Source organism: Electrona antarctica (genome assembly GCF_951216825.1).
Source record: "Electrona antarctica genome assembly, chromosome: 7".
NCBI lineage: Eukaryota > Metazoa > Chordata > Actinopteri > Myctophiformes > Myctophidae > Electrona > Electrona antarctica.
In genome coordinates this window covers 16,471,016-16,493,014 of record NC_136812.1, presented here as the reverse complement: position 1 = coordinate 16,493,014, position 21,999 = coordinate 16,471,016, and the positions used below count along the sequence as shown (strand labels likewise).

Genomic DNA, 21,999 nt, shown 5'->3' with positions numbered 1-21,999 from the left:
GTAGGTGTGTTATACATGCGTGGGCCGTTTTGTACTCGCTCAGAGTTGACACTGAAGGGTTTTATTGTGATAGATTTGGGTCAGAGTACCATGTTAATGCTCTCTACATGATTACTTAACCACATGAACCCTAGCGTCCTCATTGAGGGGGGGGGGGGGGGGGGAGGGTTCTGCGAAAACACGTTGGCGTTTTAGTGTAGAGGGGGACAAAAAGGAACGGACCTTAGTCCTGAGCCCTGGGGGACCCCGGTCAACTAAGCATACGGTCTCTGTCGGGTGCAAACCTCATATGTCCAAAACTGTTTCTGGGTTACTTTTTTTTTGGACCCATTTTGGGCGGGCGGGAACCCCTTTTGGTGTTAGCATTATGTTATGCTTTAGCTATTGAAAAATAGCAGATCTACAAGCTGTAGGTTGTAGGTCTGCTATTTTTGAAAAATCGAAGAACGACTGACATAGAAACATAGCTTTTTCAGAAAACTGTCAGGATGTGGAAGACATTTTTAGAATCTGATCTCAGGTCAAAATGGGTTAAAGATCAAAAGTAGCAAATTGACAAGCTCTTGTGTGACACTGTAGTATGATCAAGTAAGTCTATAACTCATGAAATAAATCACAAAAAGTTGAAATATTGAGATACAAGGTTTCTGCCCGACAGCAAGGATATAATGGGGTTTAAGCGGTTAAGATTCCTCCACAGCGTCTTGACCCAAAGGTTTTGTTCACACGGTAGCAAGGAGGGATTGTGTAAATGCATTTCGGCAAGCTTGCGTATGCGTGCATGCGTGCGTGTGAGGGGGGGTTGTAATGGAAAATTCTTGTGATGTATTTGTTGACTCCCTTCTCCGTCCCCTCCAACTTCCTCTCTCCCTCATTCTCACTCCATTTCTTTCTTTCTTTCCCTCTTTCTTTTCTGTTCTTTTTTTTTCTCTCTCTCTGCAGTATTCACACATCGGAGAGTCAGCAGGAGTTTTTCAGAATGCTGGATGAGAAGATTGAGAAGGTGAGGATCTAGGTGTGTGTGTGTGTGTGTGTGTGTGAGACTGTGTGCACGTGTGAATGCATACATAATCAGGGATGTATAGGAGTGGGTCTCTGCAGAGCTGTCCCAATTTAACTTTGATATAGGCCTACTCGTCTTAATAGCACTTCATAGACATTATAAATACTTTATATATCTTAGCGGGACAGTAAGTGGGAAGATAGCTTTTTCTTTCCCCGTGGTGTGTTGATAACGCAAGTTCAATCCCATTCATTAAAGATCTTTTTGAATACTAGTATATTCTGCCTTGCATTTATGGTAGTTGTGTTTAGTGTGCATGCTTATGCGCTAGGCCTACACTAATGTAGGAGGTAGAGCAGGTCGTCCAATGATCCATGGGTCGGCGGTTCAAATCCCGGCTCCTCCTGTCGAAGTGTCCTTGGGCAAGACACTGAACCCCAAAATTGCTCCCGATGTGCTGGTTGGTACCTTGCATGGCTTCCGCCGCAATCGGTGTATGAATGTGTGTGTGAATGGGTGAATGTAATGCACAATCTATGTAAAGCGCCTTGGATAAAGGAGCTATATAAATGCACCATTTACCATTTACCAATGTAGGCCACACATGTAAAGGAAGGCACAGAAGTGAGACAGGTTTTGTCCTATAGAGAGAGATGTAAACATTGTCATCGTCTCGTGGCGGTGGTTATTATGAATTCTTGACATGTTCATGAATCACATCCATGTTAATACATGACATCTCCTTCAAAGTCCATGTTCGGTTCATGTTTTCCGCATGGAGGAAGTCATAAGGCACCAAAACAAACAAATGCCGCACGCAGAGCAATGATGACGATTCAGTGAGTTTAAATGAACAGATATCCTGAAGCCCCTTTCACATTATGGCGGCACAAATGCTCGCATGCCATGTTGGGCGAAACGGACAAAACTACATGTTGTGGGAGTATGCAGCGATAAAATGATGCTGCAACCATACATTAAAATGGTGTTATCTAATTCTGGCGCCAAATTAAAATATTTTAATTTAACTTTTTTTAACGCTCCACAGTGCTGCGTAAACGGGTCCTCTGCTCGCTGTGAGTTTGTCTGTTTTTTCCAGACATTGTGGCAGACATTGTAAATGGAAAACAATGGGACCTTGCGGAGCGAGGACGACCGCAAAGGTTGAACATGATGAGTGTTGGGTCACTACTTCATTCATTTAACACTTTATAAAAGGAAGGTTGGCCTAAATATATAGGCACTTAAACACAGGTGAAAGCAATGCAAGCTGCTCTGTTAACCAACTTAACACGCCCGCAGGCAATGACTTCTTAACAACGACAGCCCTCGCTGAACATTTTAAAGAATACGGCTGGGTTTCTGCATTGGTACTGACAGACACGGTGCAGAAACAACTAGCCTTCGCCCACGCTCACATCAAGCCTTAAACTGTGGCGTGCATCGTGCCAGGGTGAAGCGATGACAACTGCTTGAATGATTCCTGTCCACTGACCACGTTATGGGAGGATGTAACTTTAAAAGCTGAATTATATTCCATTTGAAATCCTCCCATTCATCACTCTCTTAAAACTAAATCTGCTGTCATAAGTTTAGCAAAGAGATTGCTGAACTATTGCAATGAGGCTGTGATAATATAATACCATAATAATATATTATTAACTGTTCATTTAATACAATCATCGATTTATTATAATCTATCCCTAATTTGGGCATGTATTTGTGACTGTGGTGACTCAATATACTGTATCATCTTCAAATCACAATGTAAGGCCATGAAATTCACTGCATCTTACATCTGCACTGTGGCTAAACTCTGCACACCTCTAGTTGGACTTGTTGAGGTGGTACTGTAACTGTATCACTGTATTGCTTGGCTGCTACTTTTCATGCTAGCCGTGTAATCAGGGATCATTTGACTACTGACATGGAGGTAGCCTATTTTTAAGCGAGAGAGAAAGGGAGAATATTGTAGGCTTCTGAAAGGAAGCAGACCTTTGAATAGATTCCCTTCAGGCCCTGGGGATGGTATAGACAGACTGCTACAGGAAACGCTTGACTGTTGTGCTCTGCATCTTAATATAGGACATGAGATGACAGGGCTGCCCTCCTATCAGCCTCAGCCCTCTGTGTCATCCTGCCCTCTGAATCATGTCTGTGATGATGTTATCCAGGCCAGGGTCAAGTAGGAGTCGCGTAGAATTCTTAGAGTTTGATGTGCCGGCAGCACCGTGCGGTTGAAGGTTTTCAGCATTAGGGGTTAAGGGCAGTTTGATCTGCTGGGTGGGGTGGGGGGGTGAGGGTGAAAAGCCATTTCTCTGCTTTTGATACAACCCCACCCCTTATCCCTAAACGTAATTGCCATTTTTTACTATTTTGAAAAACATTTTAAAATAAGCTCACAACGTATCGATGTATGTAGATCTGCTAGTTGAACTATTTTAAAATGGTTTTCAAGATAGTAAAATATGGCAAATACGTTTTGGGATAAAGGGTAAGGCGCGCGCCCAAGATGGGGCCATAGATGTCCAGTTGTCCAGAACTGCCGATCCAATATGGGCATGCCAACATATGGGCATATACTCATCACATCAGGGATCTCCATATATGGGCATAAAAGGGACAAGGACTCTCACTAAATGTGAGGGCTGCGTAGAGCCCCGAACCTAGTAGATTAAGAGTGATAAAAACCATTGGTTTGACAATACTTAGGGGGCGGGGTGTGTGTGTGTGTGTGTGTGTGTGTGTGTGCGCCCTCGCCTCGACCATCTACAGGCGTATGCATAGGCTCAATTTATGTAACTTAAATAGCACTTTATGTAGACATAGCACTCTATAGTGTATACACATATAGTTTCATTCCACTGTTCTTAAGCTTACGTATGATTCATGATGACTATTTGTGTATTTGGTGTATTACCATGTTTTTTTGTTCTTGCTTACTGTAAATCGCTCTGGATTAAGAGTGTCTGCTAAATTGTGTGTGTGTGTGTGTGTGTGTGTGTGTGTGTGTGTGTGTGTGTGTGTGTGTGTGTGTGTGTGTGTGTGTGTGTGTGTGTGTGTGTGTGTGTGTGTGTGTGTGTGTGTGTGTGTGTGTGTGTGTGTGTGTGTGTGTGTGTGTGTGTGTGTGTGTGTGTGTGTGTGTGTGTCTCTCTCTCTATAGGGGCAGGACTACTCGGAGGATGAGGAAGAAGAAGACGGAACATAGCACAGAGGCTTCACTCACACTTGTGTGTGAATGAGTGTGTATGTGTGAGTGAGTGTGTGTCACTGATATTGGCCACATTTGGGGACAAAATGTTGGACATGAAACCAGTTGATTGGGGTTGGTGCGTCAAATTGGGGACAAAACCCGTGTACCCAATTATATTTTAATGTTTCATAAGGTTTGGGTAATGAATATGGAATGAATGTAAGTCCTCGCATTGTCTCCAAACGTTTGCAAAACCAACGTGTGTGTGTGTGTGTGTGTGTGTGTGTGTATGTATGTGTGTGTGTGTAAGAGAAAGAAGCAGCCAACGGAACCAGTGTTTGAGTGACAGGGTGCATCATGTATGTAACACTGTTATGTGTGTTTTTGAACATATGACAGAGAAAGTATTTTGAGAAAGCAAGCGAAAGAGTGAGTATACTGTATGAGAGAGAGAGAGAGAGAGAGATTGAAATAAAGAACACTATGGCCTGATGTGTACTTAACTGCATGTTGGAGTCGTGAATCGAAAATAGCCGATCAACATTGATTGGCTATTTTCGATGGCGCGACACGACGTGCAACCGAGTATGAATCAAGCCTATCCTCAGAGACTGAGTCCCGCTCCTTTTGGCACCTCGGCCCTTTTGGCCCCCTGAATGGAGATGGTGGTGGAGGGGAGATGAAAGGGCGGGCAGAAGAGGAGTGGGAGACTTGGGAGTGATAAGGAGAGGGGGCGTGCGGAGTGGACGGCCGCCGTGACATGTGGACTTAATTATGGACTTATGGACCTGCCCCCCCCCCACCCCCCTGGACTCTGGAACTTCCTCCCATCTCTCTGTCTGTCCACACGTCCTCCACCATGTCTTCTTGTCCCTCTCCGTCCCGTGGTGCCATGGTCCCCCTTGACGTCAGCCCGACTAGCTACCCCCACACACACACAACACTGACGAAGACACAACGTGTAGGGTGGTGGCTCCGCAAGGATGTACGTGAATTTGCTGCAATGCCTCCTTAATTTGCATCCCCAACCCCTCCCTACCCAAGGCCCTGGAGGACTCATGGAGACCTAAGTGTTGGAATAAAGCACCTGGGAGGGGAAAACAAAGGGGGATCATGTGGATATGGGCATAGTTTCGGTGATACTCTCCTAACCCCACCACTTGAACCCAGCGCTGCCCGGCCGGGACGCACCGTGTTTGGGCCTGCCGACGGGACGGGATAGGACAGGCCAGCCTTGGGCCACGAGTGGAACGAGGGAACAAGGGGGGAATGAGGGAGGGGAGTGAAAGAAAAGGGAGTGAAAAGAATTCCTGATATTTTAATAAGCAAAAGATTGAAAGATTGAGAGTGAGGAGTTGAACAGCTGATTTAGAAGCTCTGAACTCCTCCTGCCTTTTTTTTTTTAAAGTCAAGGACACTTTTCTTTTATGTTCCGTTTTGTTTTTTGTTTGTCTTATATATATATATTGTTTGGTTTGTTTTCTCCACGCGGTCATCGTCCGTCAGGTTGATTAACCATTGGTCGTTGTTGTTGATCTGTTCTTTCAGACTGTTCTTGTTTTAGTTTTTCCCTCCCCAGTGCATCGCGATCTTCGTCATAACCATCAGCATCATGCCTGTATTAGGTCAGAGCCTCGGTGTCTCGGCTCGATCCGTCCTCCCAAGTCTTAATCCATGCTCCGCCGTGCGACGCGTTGCGCGCCGAGAACCAACGAGAATAGCCGACCTACAAGCTCACAACGCGTCGCATTCATGCCGCGTTGTGAGCTTGCAGGTCGGCTATTACCGGCCGGGCGCATTACGAAGCCACAACAAACCCAGAAAGGTACACAGAAAGATCCTCGTAACTGTCGAGACTCTACACTTTAGGCATTTGTAGACTCTTGAGTTACAAATGGCTCAATTAAGTTAATTTGATTTTCTTCTACTGTGTAACGTACAAGTACACACACGTTTTGCTGTATCCCTTACATTTCATCAGTAGTTAACCTCCTGTTGGAGGTTACATTTCATCAGTAGTTAACCTCCTGTTCTCCTGTTAGAGGTATTGTGCCGCTGTGTGTCTTTTCTTGTTCCGCTGCAGCATTTCGCGACCCATTCCTGTGTGTCGTTTCAGATGCTCAGCTTCTCTTCAGGCTCAGCAGTATTGAAGCTTACTGGTATAGAGTGAAGTCACCCCTTCTTCCTGCACGCACACACACACACACGCGCGGTAAACTGGGCTGAGCTTAAAGGGGGATAGAGGTGTGGTTGCCGTGGAGATACAGACTTTATCACATTTATGTTCTTCGTCATTACTGGATTACTTTCCTGCAAATTATTTTGAATTTCTTTCTTTGTTTTTCTATTAAAAAAAGATATATAAAAAAACACAAGCTCTTGAGGTGTGGTGTGTGTGTGTGTGTGTGTGTGTGTGTGTGTGTGTGTGTGTGTGTGTGTGTGTGTGTGTGTGTGTGTGTGTGTGTGTGTGTGTGTGTGTGTGTGTGTGTGTGTGTGTGTGTGTGTGTGTGTGTGTGTGTGCACGTGCATGCCCTCTTGAGGTGTGTACTGTGTGTGTGTGTGTGTGTGTGCACGTGCATGCCCTCCTGCAAGTGCCAGTAAGTGTGCTGTCATACTGACATCAGCAGTACACTGGCAGTGTGAAGAGGCAGAGTGTTTTCCTCTGGTCATGCTGCCTGGAGTCAGAGTCATGGCGCTTCTGCACACACTGTCTGGAGTCTCCAGGGCTGCATTCTGCCACCTGGTGGTAGGACATCATCACTGCATGCTGGTAGGGCAAGTAGTTAACCGACTGAATGTGATACTGTAGGCCTATATTGTGTGTGTGTGTGACTGTGTCTGGAAACCTCATGTCCAAAACTGTTACTTTCCAGGATTCAAATTAAAAAGTAGCAGATTACAAGCTCGAGCTTGTGGATCTGCTTTTGTGTGACACTAGTAGTATGATCAAGTAGGCAGTAGGCGGGTGTTAATTAATGAAAAAAACTTTAATTTACAAGCTCAAAATGTGCGTTTCAAGCTTGGAGATTTGCTATTTTGGAATCTTTTCTGTGACACTAGTATGATCCAGTATTGGGACATTAATTTACGAAAAAACTAAACGTTTAAATATGGAGATGGGAGGTTTCTTCCCGGTGTCTATACTGTATGTCCACTACAATATTTATTCCATCAAGTGAACTTTGCCTTTTTTGAATGTGTCACCTTAAAACAATGCTCTCAATGTGTTATGCGATCAATTATGTAATATTATATTACGATACAAAAGCACTATCTCATATAGCAGTGGTTCTCAAAGTGGATTATGGGGACCCCAGGGGTCCTTGGGTGGGTACCAGGGTTTCCCCAGCGAAATTGGCTAATATAGTTTCACAATCTTTTTAACCACTTTATCCATATTTTATACTTTGGCTATTCAAAAATCGATAACCTATCTTTGCTTTTAGATTCCCTATAAAACGAGTCTGGTGACGCCATGCAGCTAATGCAGTGCTAGTGATGTCTATTTGGCCACGGACCCCCATTTTAAAGGATTTTGTACCAGAAGCTCACAATGGGCCTACATAGTGATGCGTTGGAACTTGTAGATCGTCCTTTTTTTGAATTGCTGAAAAGTCAAATAGGTATTTTGCCTGGCACCCCCCCCTGGAACCTCCTCAAGGACCCCTGGGGGGCCCCGTCCAGCCCGACCCCACCTTGAGAACCAGAGAGATGTGGATAAGTTAAAGAAAGTTCTGCTCTAAATGGCATATTCCCTTTTAGAAAACAAATGCATCCGTGTATGTACCGATGTGTTATCCGTCATGATGGAAGCACAACTTATTGGAGAAGTTTACTCAATCTTCAAACCTTCACAAGTAACACAAAAATTCAAAAGCCAGTCATCTGTTCCATTAGCATGTTGAGCAATGAATCTTGCATTATGCCGCCCCCCCACTCCCCAATAAACATATTTATGGCGTGTTGTAACCCCCCTCAAAGTTGAAATGGAGTGCTGAATGAATCGATAGTAGTACCCCTGAGAGGTCTTCATGGCCTGAGAGCCTAATGTGCTCTATGTGGGAGAGAGGATGGATGCTGCCATAATGGTGGGTCGGTGTCGGTGTTCAAGCCGATTACCATGTTTATGAAAGGAACATTCAGTAGCCACATCGTTAATAGCTGTGTCTCCTCTTGCACACTCTTCCAGTCACAGAGGCCACATAAGGCTACAATCATCAGCCACTGTACATCAGCAGTAGAGTGAACGAGTCCCCGCGGGCCAAAGGCTCAGGGCCAGCCTCTCTCCCACTCACACACGTGGGAGAGGGTTAGCAAGAAGCAGTAATGGAATAAGTACTCACGTACTTGAGTGTCAATACCACAATGTAGAAATACTCTTTTACAAGTAAAAGGTTGGTATTAAAAATGTAATTGAGTAAATGTTCAAAGATATAGCCATGAAAGTGCATGTTTTTGTGTACAGTTCCTCATGGGATTTGTGAGACTTGGTAGAGTAAGAGAAGATATGTGGTAATTCGGCGAAATTATGCCGAATGTCACATTTTATCCAGTTTTTGAGTGGTGCAACCACTCCCTTACAGAGCTATGTGTGTGGGTGGCTGGCTGGGTGGGTGGGTGCGTCTGAGGAAACAGTATGGTTGTTTTTCACCACCTGTGCGCAACCTAACACACACACAAACACACACGCACATATTAACTGTATATATGGTGATTTCGGGTGTGCCAGTACAGTACAGTATACAGTAGAGGGACCCCCACACGGTAACTGTCATTTCTCAACCGCTTCGGGCCGGCACCCTGGGTGCGTTCCTATGTGCGTGTGCCCCCCCCCCCCCCCCCCCCCCCACGGAGTTGCACCACTCACTTCATATGGGTGTGATTTTTTTTAAATATTTTGAAAATAGATGACCTAGAACTATTTTCAAATGGCCAAATTATAGGGATGAAGTGGTTTAATGTATATTTTGTAAGAAGTCTAAATCTACAAAGTAACTAGCAACTGCAGTTTTCAAATAATTGTAGTGGAGTAAAATGGTACAATATTTACCTCTGACATGTAGTGGAGTAGAAGTTGAAAATGTCTTGCAGATTGTACCATACTAGCCGGGTAAATGTACTTTAAAGTTACTCAACTTACTTTACACCACTGGTGAGAAGGGGGACGCAGTATAGAGAGAGAGAGAGAGAGAGAGAGAGAGAGAGAGAGAGAGAGAGAAATATGGGCAATACAATGTTCTTTCCAGTATGAGGTAAGCTCCAATAAAGAGCCCACTTTTCCCTGCTGTGTATGCATGCGCGCGTGTGTGTGTGTGTGTGTGTGTGTGTGTAAATGTGTGCGTTTGTCGCCGTATGAAAGCGTGTAAGAGCTCATTATGGGTACGGCATGTTCCTGGCCGCTGGAGGAGTATGTCTAATAAGTCTTTACCCCCCCCAGCTCAGCCAGGGATCCAATAACACCTCGAGTCCTAGCTTTGTGAAACCTAATTATGTGGCGTTACTTCCAGTTGTGCACGGGATGCATCTCTGCACAGGTGTGAGAAAGGAAATGTGCACAGTATAGACCTACACGTCTATATATATATATATATATATATATATATATATATACACACACACACACACACACACAGTGTCATGCATTTCTGTGTAACTCATGTACTGTATATTCGTCTCTGTCGGGTGGAAACCTCAGCTCATAAATTATGTCCAATCCTTTTCAGGATTCAAATTCAAAGTAGCAGTTCTGTAGGTCTGCAATTTTTTACATTTTTGTGTGACGCAGTATTATGGTGCGTGTGTGCGTGTGTGTGCGTGTGTGTGCATGTGTGTGCACGTGCGCGCGTGCCATTTCATGCATCTGAGCTGAGTGCCAGAGACACCCCAGAGAGGCCATGGATCCCTGCCTGTTTGCCCAGTGGGAGGTTCAGAGTGTTTTAACTCCATCCAGCAGCTCCTGGCTGCCTCTGGCCCCCCATGGCCCATGGCACTTCACTATAGTCTGTTCCCTCTGGTTGCTCTGAACATGTTCATTTAGATCTATGCCAGCATCCGGTCTCTCTCTCATGGTCAACTGAGGTTACAGTTTTGCATTTTTCATGTGATTTTGCATTTATTTCGCTTTGACGTTTTGTTTACAATTTCAGTTAGTTTTATAATGAATCCTCCGGGCAGACGAGTGGGCGGGTGGACCACATACAGTATATGTCACTATTATGACTCAGACATACATAATTATGTATAGCAGTGGTCCGCCCAGTGGTCCTTGAAGGGATTCTAGGTGGTCCCCAGCTAAATGATGGAGAGTTGGTAACCAAATGGACCCTTATAGTTCTGACCTGAGATCAGATTATAAAAATGTCGTTCTTCGATTTTTCAAAAATAGCTAAAGCATAACATAATGCTAACACCAAAAGGGGTTCCCGCCCAAAATGGGTTAACTCTTGAGTGTAAAATGAAACCAAATGAACCCGTACGGGTCCATTTGGCTTCATTTTACATTCTCAAGAATTCAATTATTGTTAAACATCTGCATTATTTCATTTACAAAACGTCTACACAATTGTAGAAGATGTAGAAGAATTATTTTGATCAACGTTTGCCTGTTATCTCTCCTATGGTACCAACATCAATACTGCATGGAATTCTGGACAAAATCCTATCCAACGACAAGAAAATATTCTTTAGTTTTGGGTCTGAGAGGCTAAATCTCATCACATGGTGGTCCGTGGCTCAAATGCCGAATAACCACTGATGTATAGAGAGGCCAGCCACCTGCTCTGACTCATACATAACCAATAGAGGCCGGCCGGCTGCCCACACTATATGACTCGGGCATAACCCGGCCACATACATGACATCATCATGGGATAAATGGTAAATGGTGCATTTATATAGCGCCTTTATCCAAGGCGCTTTACATAGATTGTGCATTACATTCACCCATTCATACACCGATTGCGGTGGAAGCCATGCAAGGTACCAACCAGCACATCGGGAGCAATTTGGGGTTCAGTGTCTTGCCCAAGGACACTTCGACATGGACAGGAGGAGCCGGGATTCGAACCGCCGACCCATGCATCATTGGACTACCTGCTCTACCTCCTGAGCCACAGTCGCCCCATATATGGACATTAAAGGAACAAAGACTCATGGATACAGAGATCTCCATATATGGCCATTTCAAGGGCTTAGGTTTAGTTTAGGTTTTATTAGGTTTCGTTTTTTTTTTTATTGTTGTGAAAATTAAAGATATTGAAAAGATATTGTGTTATAAAAACTCAAAATGGAACATTTCAGATCCACCCTAGCTAAGTATGAAATAAGTCGATTTTTATAAAGCCTATTTTTATTTAATTGTTTAGTTTTTATTTTGTTATTTTTAGTCCACTTTAACATACCCTACGTATTACAATCTTGTGCCACGGTACCAACAACAATAGCAGCATTCTGCTAGCTCTTGTTTGTCCCTATCTCCTGCTCCCCCTTCTATTCACTCTTCTTCCATTTGTATGTAAAGCCCTATAAATCCGTACACTGGATTACCCATGCAGAGACGTCCCTCACATGAAGAAGGCCAAGGAAGGCTTCGGGAAGAAGGTAGAATTTAGAGAACCATTTGCATTCATGTGGCACACATCCACACAACCTGACCTATTTAAAGCCCAATACACTAACGCTAATGTGTTGTATCATTACTAGAATTTCGCGGGCCTTCGGCCCGCTCATCCTAACGCGATGCGTCGCAAATGGGAAGAAGGCAATGGCAACCCATGATGTTTTCATTTATGCATTTGCTTGGAAAGCGCAAAGTTGCCAAGCTGGCTGAGTGGCCCTGTTTGGTTTTGTGTATGTGCGTATGAAAGCGAGCATGGCAAGGCGCAGGAACAGTATACTGTACTGTACTGTACTGTAAGTCTTTGTACTGTACTGTAGTCATGTGTGCTGTACTGTACTGTTCTCTGTACTGTTGTATTAGTGTTTTTTTATTATTATTATTATTACATGGATTAATATTCAGATGTACTGTACTGTACTGTTCTCTGTGCTGTTGATATTATAGTTAGTAGTGTTGTGTTATTATTTATTATTATTATTATTATTATTATTACATTGGTTAATATTCTGATGTGAGCTTTCTTTCTGTACTGTACTGTACTCATGTGTACTGTAGTGTTCGCTGTATTGTTGATATTATTGTTGTTATTAGTGTAGTGTTGTTATTTATTATTATTATTATGATTGAAAGAGCATGGCAAGGCGCAGGAACAGTATACTGTACTGTACTGTACTCATGTGTACTGTACTGTTCTCTGTACTGTTGTTAGTGTTGTGTGCTTATTTATTGTTATTATTATTATTACATGGATTAATATTCTGATGTACTGTACTGTTCTCTGTACTGTTGATATTATAGTTATTAGTGTTGTGTTATTATGTTTTATTATTATTATTATTATTACATGGATGAATATTCTGATGTGAGCTGTCTTTCTGTACTGTACTCATGTGTACTGTACTGTTCTGTGCTGTTGTTATGATTAGTGTAGTGTTGTAATTGTGTATTATTATTATAATTATTAGCGTTTTGTGGCGTGTGTGTGTGTGTGTGTGTGTGCCATTTCAGCTGCATCGCGAGGCGATCCAAACCCCCCCCCCCCCCCCCCCCGCGCACGCACGCACGCACGCACACACACACTGTACGTAGCTGTTTGTTGTTGCAGCGCGCGCGTGTGCGTGTAGTGTTGTTGTTGGTATCCATATATGCGCCTGGGTTTGTCCCGCTTGTACCACGCCAGGTGTCGACGCGGTCGTGTTAGCATTATGGTAAGTGTCCAAGTTAGAATCAGAGTATCCATATATGCGCCTGGGTTTGTCCCGCTTGTACCACGCCAGGTGTCGACGCGGTCGTGTTAGCATTATGGTAAGTGTCCAAGTTAGAATCAGAGTGTGCGCTGTGTAGTTCTTCTTCTTCTAGTAAACAGAAGCCGTGTGTGTGTCACACCAAAAGTGGTGACCTATAGAATCCTGTACATAGAAGCATGACGCAATCGTCTCCCTCCCTGTGTGGGTCACGTGGTGGGCTGTGAGCCAATGGGAGAGGGAATGTAGTGTTGCCAGGTCCGCGTATTGTAAGCGAGTGGTAGTGTGTGTAAGTAGCGTGTTGAATGGCATTTTTTTTGTGCTTGTTTTCATAGACGTGGCAAGAAATTAGGCGGGGGTGTCGGTGCTTGTGGCGTGTTTGTGTTTATTATTGATATTGATGTTGTTTGCGAGTGTGGACGGGAGCCGGCTGTAGTGGCAGTGCGATGACAGTTTTTACGCGGCTGGTGTCGAGTGTGGCCGTGCGGCGCGACATGAGGAGATAGGGAACCAACGACGCGGAGGGTAAGTGTGTGACGTGTTAGTGTGTTGTTGCAGTGTGTGTTGCAGCGTGTTGCAGCGTGTCAGTGACGTAGTAGCTGGTGCCTTTTGTTCCTGTCCTGGGGACACCTCCTGGGGACACCTTTTCAATTGTATATAAGATGGTATATATATATGCAGCATACTTTGATCCTGGGGACAATGCACAGCCATATACCATAGCTCTATCTACATAGTATGTTACATCACAGATACAGTCTGACTGTTCTTGTAATCCTCATGGTTATATCGGGGTGGAATAAAGAGGTTTTTCCACTCAAACCTGCAAGAAAAGAGTGAATTATCTGTTTCATTGATTCCATAAAACTTGGTACTTTACATTTCACAGCTATTATACAAATCATTATACTATCTTAACCTCATACTTGGAAATTAAGTGATTCTACTATCCAGACAAGTGGATTCTCTTTCATCCAGACTGTAGAGTCACAGTTTGGAGTGCTGACTCTAGTAGCACTGAGTAGATGACGGCGGTGTAGTCAGGGGAAGCTGTCTGAGTGAGATGAGTCTGTTAGTGACAGACACAGCATTCATGTGTCACTCTGACCCCACTGAGTGCTTTCCCTACACCATCTGGGCCTGAGAGCCCTTTTAATAAGAAGGAAGCATGCTGTGTGTGCGTGTGCATATTATGTGGGAGATATACAGTAGGAGTATGCTGTCTTAGCGGATATAACAAGAGCACCATCTGCTGGTTATAGGGCTCCACTCCATGCCATATGTGTGCACAGGCATGCACACACGCTCACACGCTGACAACTCCCCTGTTGCTTCATTTGGCTGTGAAGCATTTTCACTCTCGCCAGCAGAGGTACATTTGGCAGACACGCTGGAAGGCAAGGCAGGAGGTTCTTACACACGTATGTACATACTAGAGGCTACATTCAGTCCTCTGTGGAAATCACAACTGAGTTGAAACAGAATGCGTCACCACCGAGCACCAACTGCTGCTGCATACATTCTTTACTGTTATTATATAGCCTGACATTACACTGGTATATGTTCTAACAATAGCGGGCCCGGGGGTGTTGTGTGTTTAGCTATTCTGTATGTACTAATTTATGGCCCACATTGGCATTGAGGTTCTCAACCCCGTATACAAAGCAGCAATACCACTTCATGTTCTTGGCACAGTGTGGCTTCAGACACAGCGAAAACATACGGTGGAAATTTGTAGCCTGGTAAACCATGATCCCAGTCGCGTGAATTCACATTAGCATTTGTGTGTCTATTCTGCAGACCGGTCTAGACCCCAAACTGTGGGCGTTTTGCAGAAACCAAAAAGCCCATAGAGCCCCATTGTGAACCCGGACATGTTGAGTACACCAAGGTTTTATGTTATAAATGTTGAGTATGGGTCCCCAGCATGTAGAAACTGCCGGATGCTAACTTGCATATGTTGAGCAATTTTCATAATTGGCATAATATGTGACCATACCATTAACAACCTATAGAAGGCAAAAAAGTCAAAATTTCATCATGCTTTATGTAGCATGTGATGTGTCAAACTAGGGGGTTTTCATGATGCTGAATCCATTTCAAACGTTAATTTTGCAAAAAAATACTCATTGGGCTAAAAACGGCCAATGCCGTCATCACAAATGTGATGATGTCAGTGGGCATGGTTGTTTTAAGCCCAATGAGTGTTTTTTTTTGCAAAACTAATGCTTGGAATGGTTTCAGCATCATGAAAACCCCCTAGTTTGACACATCACATGCTAGATAAAGCATGATGAAAATTGGTTGTTAATAGTATGGTCACATATTTTGCCAATTATGAAAATTGCAAGTTAGCATCCGGCAGTTTCTACATGCTGGGGACCCATACTCGGCTACTAGACTAAAGAGCCAATCAGCGTCTGTCGATCACAGGCCCCTAAAAGACACGCATGATGTGAATTCGCGTGACCGGGATGGTTTACCAGGCTAGGACATTTGACCCTTATGGGGCCTTTTCACTGAATAAGAGTTAATTTAACACTGCATGCTTTTAGCTTGCACACAAAACTTTTCCAATACCCCGTAGAGAATATAGTATCTAAGGATTCATCCATATGCTGAATTCGGGCTGTGCAGTGTGTGATCTACCCTGCTATTTCAGCCAGTCCTCTTACTTTGACCACGTAGTTTAAAACATCACAAGCTTGGCAGTTCTCGGAGGTGCACTTATCCCAAACACGACTGAAAATAAATGATACTGTTCTAGTCCAGAAGAAAGAAAAAGACTATGGTACGTTCATTTGACTACGTTCTAGAAAGACAAATTGTGGCGGCATTGTAAAATATGCAACCACAATTACAAAGCAGATGGTCTTACTGCATGAGAAGGAAAGGGGAGAGTGCACCAGACCAGTTCTATGATGACAACATAATGATTAGTGACTGGGGAGGATGTTTGACGCTGGTTCACAACATACCATGTTGAAACACAACTCAAAACTGGACGGTGTCAAAGTAAGCACCAGAATAGGTGCTAATAATTCAGTGGAGCCTGTTATTGATGTGAATTTTATTTTCATTAGGAAGATTTTGGCCCTGGTGTTAAAGGGCCAAAATGTCCAAAACTGTTGCTTCTCAGTATTCAAAATTAAAAAATCAGCAAAAGTAGCAGTAGCTGAGTAGCAGATCTACAAGCCCAAAGCGTGACACGCTTCGAGCTTGCAGATCTGCTACTTTTGTGTGACGTTGTATTACTGTTGTGTTTTCTAGTAAATCATACCTACTTGATCATACTGTATGATCAAGTAGGCATTAATTTACTAGAAAACACAAAGAATATGGAGAAGATAAGAGAGTACTAGACGAATAACAGTTTAAGTCCAAATCTTATTCTGACCCCTTATCCATCATTTATACATTATGGATAATTAGTGTGGACTTACACTGTTATTCTTCTATTGGTCATGTGTGCAGAATGAACCCAAGTGCCATCCTGACTCGAGGATAGCCATGAGATGGACACCACCAGGGAAGAGAAAAATAGGCTGACCCAAAGAGACAATGAGAAGGAAATGAAAGAACTTGTATGGACCTGGGGCCAAGTGCAGCATTGTATGATTGTAGACAGACCGCATTGGTGAAGACCTTATGTGCTATCCAGCACGAAGAGTAAGTAAGTACCACTGTACCAGTGTGAATATGACTATGGCTATATAACTATTTGGCTATGTGTCTGTCTGTGCTCTTCTTGAGTGAAGTTCTAGACTGGCTTACTTCCACGTCACTCACCTGGCTTCACTGACTTTAGGAAAGCACTAGATGGAGCTGAGGGATAACTAGGTTCAAGTCTCATGTCTTTCTGGGTGTCTGTCTTTCTGTCTGGCAGGCACACCCATCTTTCTCACTCTCTCTTCCTCTTCATCCTTGCCTACATCTCCATCTCTCTCACTCTCTCTCACACACACACACAAAGGGCTTTGAACAGAGGAACACAAGACACAGGGGAACTGGCAAAGTACACTCATTACCTCAACGCAGAGAGAAAACATCACCAGGTGGCAGAGATCCTGCATGGGTAAAATAAACAGAGCTCAGTCGAGCTAAGCTGGCTTTTGCCGTTCTGTCTGTGTGTGTGTCTAAAGGCCAAAGGCACTATAATTAGAAAAGGTTATTTGGGGGTTATTATAATCGCATAAGAACCACTGTGCTGCCGTCATAATATAACATTTGTGTGTTTCTTAATTCCACTCTAAATAATCAACAAAGACCAAATAGTAGTTATGAGGTAATATGGAATCTCAGAAGTGTACTCGTTTTGATCACTGGTTTTGGATTGGAATCTATTTTCTTGGTGCCATGTAGGTTAGGTATGTGTTCTTTGGTGCCAGGCTGGTATGTTGGCATTTGTATCTAAAATGTTCGGTGCCAGGAAACTTATGTGTGTTTCATTTTGTTATTTTCTCCTGCCCTGCATTTGTTACGCTTAAAGTAGTTACGCATGTGTTTTTATTTTTTTGGTAACAGGACCCTATGAACAGGACGGGTGTCTGAAACTAAAAGCTGATGTCAGAGTTGACCAGCTGATAGTCATCCAAGGATCTGTCAACAAGGGTAATGGAGAAATGGAAAATACAGAGGAATAGACAGAATTATGAACTAAAACGGGGCGCTCAATGGAGAGTAAAGCCCCAGGGCACGCCCAAATACTTACAGTGTCTGGCGCAGTATCATCAAGACAGTACGCAGACATAGGGACAGACAGTTACCGTGTGGGCGTCCCCGGAACATCCAGACCCCCAGGAACACGCCCAGGGATCGTACTGTAGTGTACTCTGTGCCACTTTGGCCACAGTACACATACTGTACACATACATACATACACACACACATCGCTGCGTAATGGAGCGGAGGCACCGCTCAAAAAACACAAGTTAGAATATCTAGATAAGAGGATTCTGCCCGATAGCGACGATATGGACCTGCAAGGGTCCACATGTGGTGTTCCCTCCTCCGCGTCATCAGGGCCTTTCTGTGTGGAGTTTGCATGTTCTCCCCGTGTCTCCTAGGGTAGGTACCCACACAAAAACATGCAATAATCCTGGTCTCTAAAACTACCTCCCCCTGGCCAGCCGGGGCGCCTGATGGAGGGGAAAGGAACTGGTCGGAATAACGTGTTCCTTCCATGCGCTACGTCCGGCAAGGGAAATTCCCCCCTGTCAGGTGAAAAGAAGCAGCTTGGACTCCTCATGCATAGTAGGAGGCATGAGGTCAGTCCGCTGCCCCCCCAGGTTGGCAGAGGAAGGGTAGCGTAGATAATTGGCACTGGGTGAAAAAACTGGGTTGCAAAATCGTGGGATTAAAATAAAAATAAAAATAGTGGATTTAGGATTGTGTTGTAGTATTGTGTGTACTTAGTGACCATGGGGACTGCAGGCAGACACACACAAGCCACCCCAAAGGCAGTGATTTCAAAACATGCTTCCCTCATCTCAGACAGTTGACTGTTGACTACACTGCACTATAACTACACAATTCATCAACCAATGTACTTTGCACTGCACTATCAAATAGTTGCCTAGTGGTTGATTGTCTCCACCAGGCCGACGGCATGGGGAGAGAGTATGTTTTGCACTCCGTCCGTCCGTCCGTCCGTCCGTCCGTCCGTGTGTCCGTCCGTCCGTCTGTGAACAGCTAATCTCCGGCACTGTTAACCCGGTCGATTCAAAATCTTGCACACACACTCCCTGGATGCCAACGATGAACCTCTGCCCCAAAATTTCCAGAACGGCCTGTTATAGCGCCACCAAGAGGCCGCTTTGTGCAAAACAAGTTTTTGGACAGTACACCTACAGATTTTGTCCAAACATCACGCAAATTGGTACACAGTCTTTCTTCTAGAGCCATTCAACGAAACAGGTCTTTCAGATTTCTCAGACTCCATCCTGATTGGCTAAGATTGCCTTCCAAAGTTCGCAGGAGTGCTCCGTTTCAAACAAAATGCTGCAAATCATGAACACATCGTGTGATTTCCGTGAAATGGTGCACGCACATTCCCACTAGGCCGAGGAGGAAATGCCACATGAACATTTTCAACTCGGCCTCATGGTGGCGCTATAACTGGCCGAAAAGTGTTTTTACCTCTAACTGCACGGATCTGTGGATAACTTTGTATGTCAACTCCCTAGAGGCCAAGGAAAAACCTTTGCCTGGAAATTTTCTGCTCTTTATAGCGCCACCAGGAGGCCGAGATATATAAAACACATTTTCTAATATTACTCCTTCAGATTTTATCCAAATTTCACGCAAATCGGTACACATGCTCTTCATAGTCATGTGATCAAGACAGGTTTGTTTGATTTCTCATAATCCACCCTCATTGGCTACGATTGGCTTCTAAACTTTTCAGGAGTAGCCCGCTTTGTACCCGCTTTGTACAAATCGCCACAACTACTCAACGCAGCGTCCGATTGTGGTGAAACTGTGCATGCATATTCCCACTAGGCTGAGGAAGAATCAGCCTCAAATCAGCCTCATGGTGGCGCTACAACAGGCCAAGCCGCGTCACACACACACACACGTTTATATTGCTCCTAAACATTTTGCCAAACATCACACACACACTCCTATCCTCCTGGTGGAGACCTGTGCCCAGAAGGGCACTTTTTCTAGTTTCATCTTGATTTGTTAAGATGTTTGCATTTTTGAGTGGCTGTGCACAGCGTTGTGTAGCTCTGGTCCATAGCCTTACTAAGCGTTGTGTATCTGTATGAACACGGAATGTGCTCAGCTGATTGGCTGAGCACGGAATGTGATGTATAAATGGTAAATGGTAAATGGTGCATTTATATAGCTCCTTTATCCAAGGCGCTTTACAGAGATTGTGCATTACATTCACCCATTCATACACCGATGGCAGCGGAAACCATGCAAGGCACCAACTAGCACATCGGGAGCAATTAGGGGTTCAGTGTCTTGCTCAATGTATGATGTATGATGATAAGAGCGCCGCTCACTTCACACAAGTGTGATTTGTTTTGCTACTATAGGAATGGTATTTCCCCCCCTCTGTAACGTACCTAATCATGGGTCAACTTCAGTGTGTAACTAAATTGGCCGTTGAATCCTGGACCTGCAACACTTTAAATATGGGTCAAACATCTACAGTACTAAACATCTCATCAGCAAATACTGGAAGTTTTGGGAAACAAAAAACTGTTAACTGTGAGTGGACGACCAATAAAGCACTAGACTTGTTTACAAGAGGGTCCACTTTGTTAAATTCATCATAAGAGTGTGTGTGTGTGTGTGTGTGTGTGTGTGTGTGTGTGTGTGTGTGTGTGTGTGTGTGTGTGTGTGTGTGTGTGTGTGTGTGTGTGTGTGTGTGTGTGTGTGTGTGCGTGTGCGTGTGCGTGTGTGCGCGCTTTTCCCCACTGTGCTGTAGCAGATAACGAACATAATTGGCGTTAAGTCTCAGAAACAACAGCAAAAGAGGTCGAGGGATTGAAGAGGTAGCCTAGTATTCATTCGCCTAGTTAAATCCATCTCCCCCTGTCGCCACACGCCCCCAGCGCTCACACCCACCCCCTTACCTCCATCTCTCTCCCCCTCCCACCGCACCGATCTCTCACTCATATTCAGTCGCGGCGGAGCCCGGATCCAGGTTGGGTCGATAACGGTGTTATCTGGGAATGATGCCGGCGGTTGGGACCGTGGGAGTCGGTGTGCTCTGGGCACTGGTGATCGCGCTGGTGGTGCCCGACGATGCCGCGTCGGAGCTGGTCACTCTCGAGCCGGTCAAACCCGAGTCTTCCCTGCTAAAGCCAAAGGTTATGATCGCCATTCTGGCGAGGAACGCGGCGCACAGCCTACCTCACTACCTGGGCTGCATCGACAGGCTGGATTACCCGAAGGAGCGCATAGCCATTTGGTGAGTGAGAGACGCGCGCGGCTTCACTTTTACTAAAGTTACCTAACTTTTGTTGCGTGGGCTACTTTGCACAACTTTCGTTATACTTGGCAACAAATCACACTGCACTGTGCTGCTGTAGCCTACTGTTGTGTAATGTGTGTACAGTAGCGCCTTCTACACGTTTTGCTGACGGTTTAAAGTAGGGGGTTGTGTAATGTGTATTGTCTAATTAAAAGCAGCGTGTGTCCACATTAATAATAACACAGAGCGACCTGTTGCTGTTCTTTACGATGTAGCTACTTGACTCCGCGTGTCTGCCGGTCCTCCTAATTGCATACTAGGTGAAGATGAAAGGCCAGTTGAGCAACTTAATCACGGTTCCCGCTTTCTGATTCAGCAGAATGCTGCGGAAACGCGGCTTTTAAAAACAGCGGGGCTGAAGGACATGTGGAGTAAGGTGGTGCTGGTGGGCAGCCAAGGCTGTAGGCTATTCGGGCTTATAATAAAGTAGATTATTAAGGTAAAATTGCTGTGCTACTGTTTAATCAAAGAGCCGTGCAGGGCAGGCGAAGGATGAAAGGACACATTGAATTTGTCTGACAACCCGACAAGGGGCGGGTAACCTCTGGGAAGTCGTGCGTAAAGCTCGCGCGTGTGTGTGTGCGTGTGCGCGCGCGCGAGAGAGCGTGTGAGTGAATGAGAGTCGTTGCTGTCAGAGGCAGAAACCCCCATAATTATTTTAATCTCTTTTTTGCGAATCATTCAAACGTAACAGTTTTGGACATATGAGGTTTCCACCCGAGAGAGACGATTATAGAGAGATAATGTGTGTTTTGGGGAAAGAGTGGGTGAGATAAATGTAAGGGGACAGGGGAGATATTTCTTTTAATCTATAGCCAGCCTGCACCAAGGAAATCACTAAATCAGGGACAGATAGAGAGTGACTACAGACTAAATATCTAGCTTGCAGACATGTGGAGAATGTCTCTTCACTTTTCACGTGCCTGTACAGTCATGTACACTATGTACACT

General features: G+C 44.5%; 2 protein-coding genes across 9 annotated transcripts in view; both read left to right on the top strand.

Moving 5' to 3' along the window:
* LOC306927101 (uncharacterized protein C1orf21 homolog) overlaps positions 1–6,571 on the top strand; it is a 47,096-nt gene extending 40,525 nt beyond the window's left edge. For all 5 annotated transcript variants that reach the window (XM_079506758.1, XM_079506755.1, XM_079506757.1 and 2 more), the window contains 2 exons: positions 943–1,003; positions 4,167–6,571. In XM_079506758.1, coding sequence (XP_079362884.1) covers positions 943–1,003; positions 4,167–4,211 — 106 coding nt within the window. In that variant the 3' untranslated portion in view covers positions 4,212–6,571. The remainder of the gene's footprint in view (positions 1–942; positions 1,004–4,166) is intronic.
* A 6,701-nt stretch (positions 6,572–13,272) lies between these two features.
* The window catches only part of colgalt2b (collagen beta(1-O)galactosyltransferase 2b), a 52,902-nt gene continuing 44,175 nt past the window's right edge, over positions 13,273–21,999 (top strand). The window contains exons 1-2 of one of the 4 annotated variants that reach the window (XM_079506733.1): positions 13,273–13,583; positions 16,533–16,727. In XM_079506733.1, the coding sequence (XP_079362859.1) occupies positions 16,645–16,727 (83 nt within the window). In that variant the 5' untranslated portion in view covers positions 13,273–13,583; positions 16,533–16,644. Of the gene's footprint in view, positions 13,584–16,532; positions 16,732–20,711; positions 20,986–21,999 lie in introns of those variants that run through there. The other 3 variants (XM_079506734.1, XM_079506735.1, XM_079506732.1) reach the window with 3 other exon arrangements.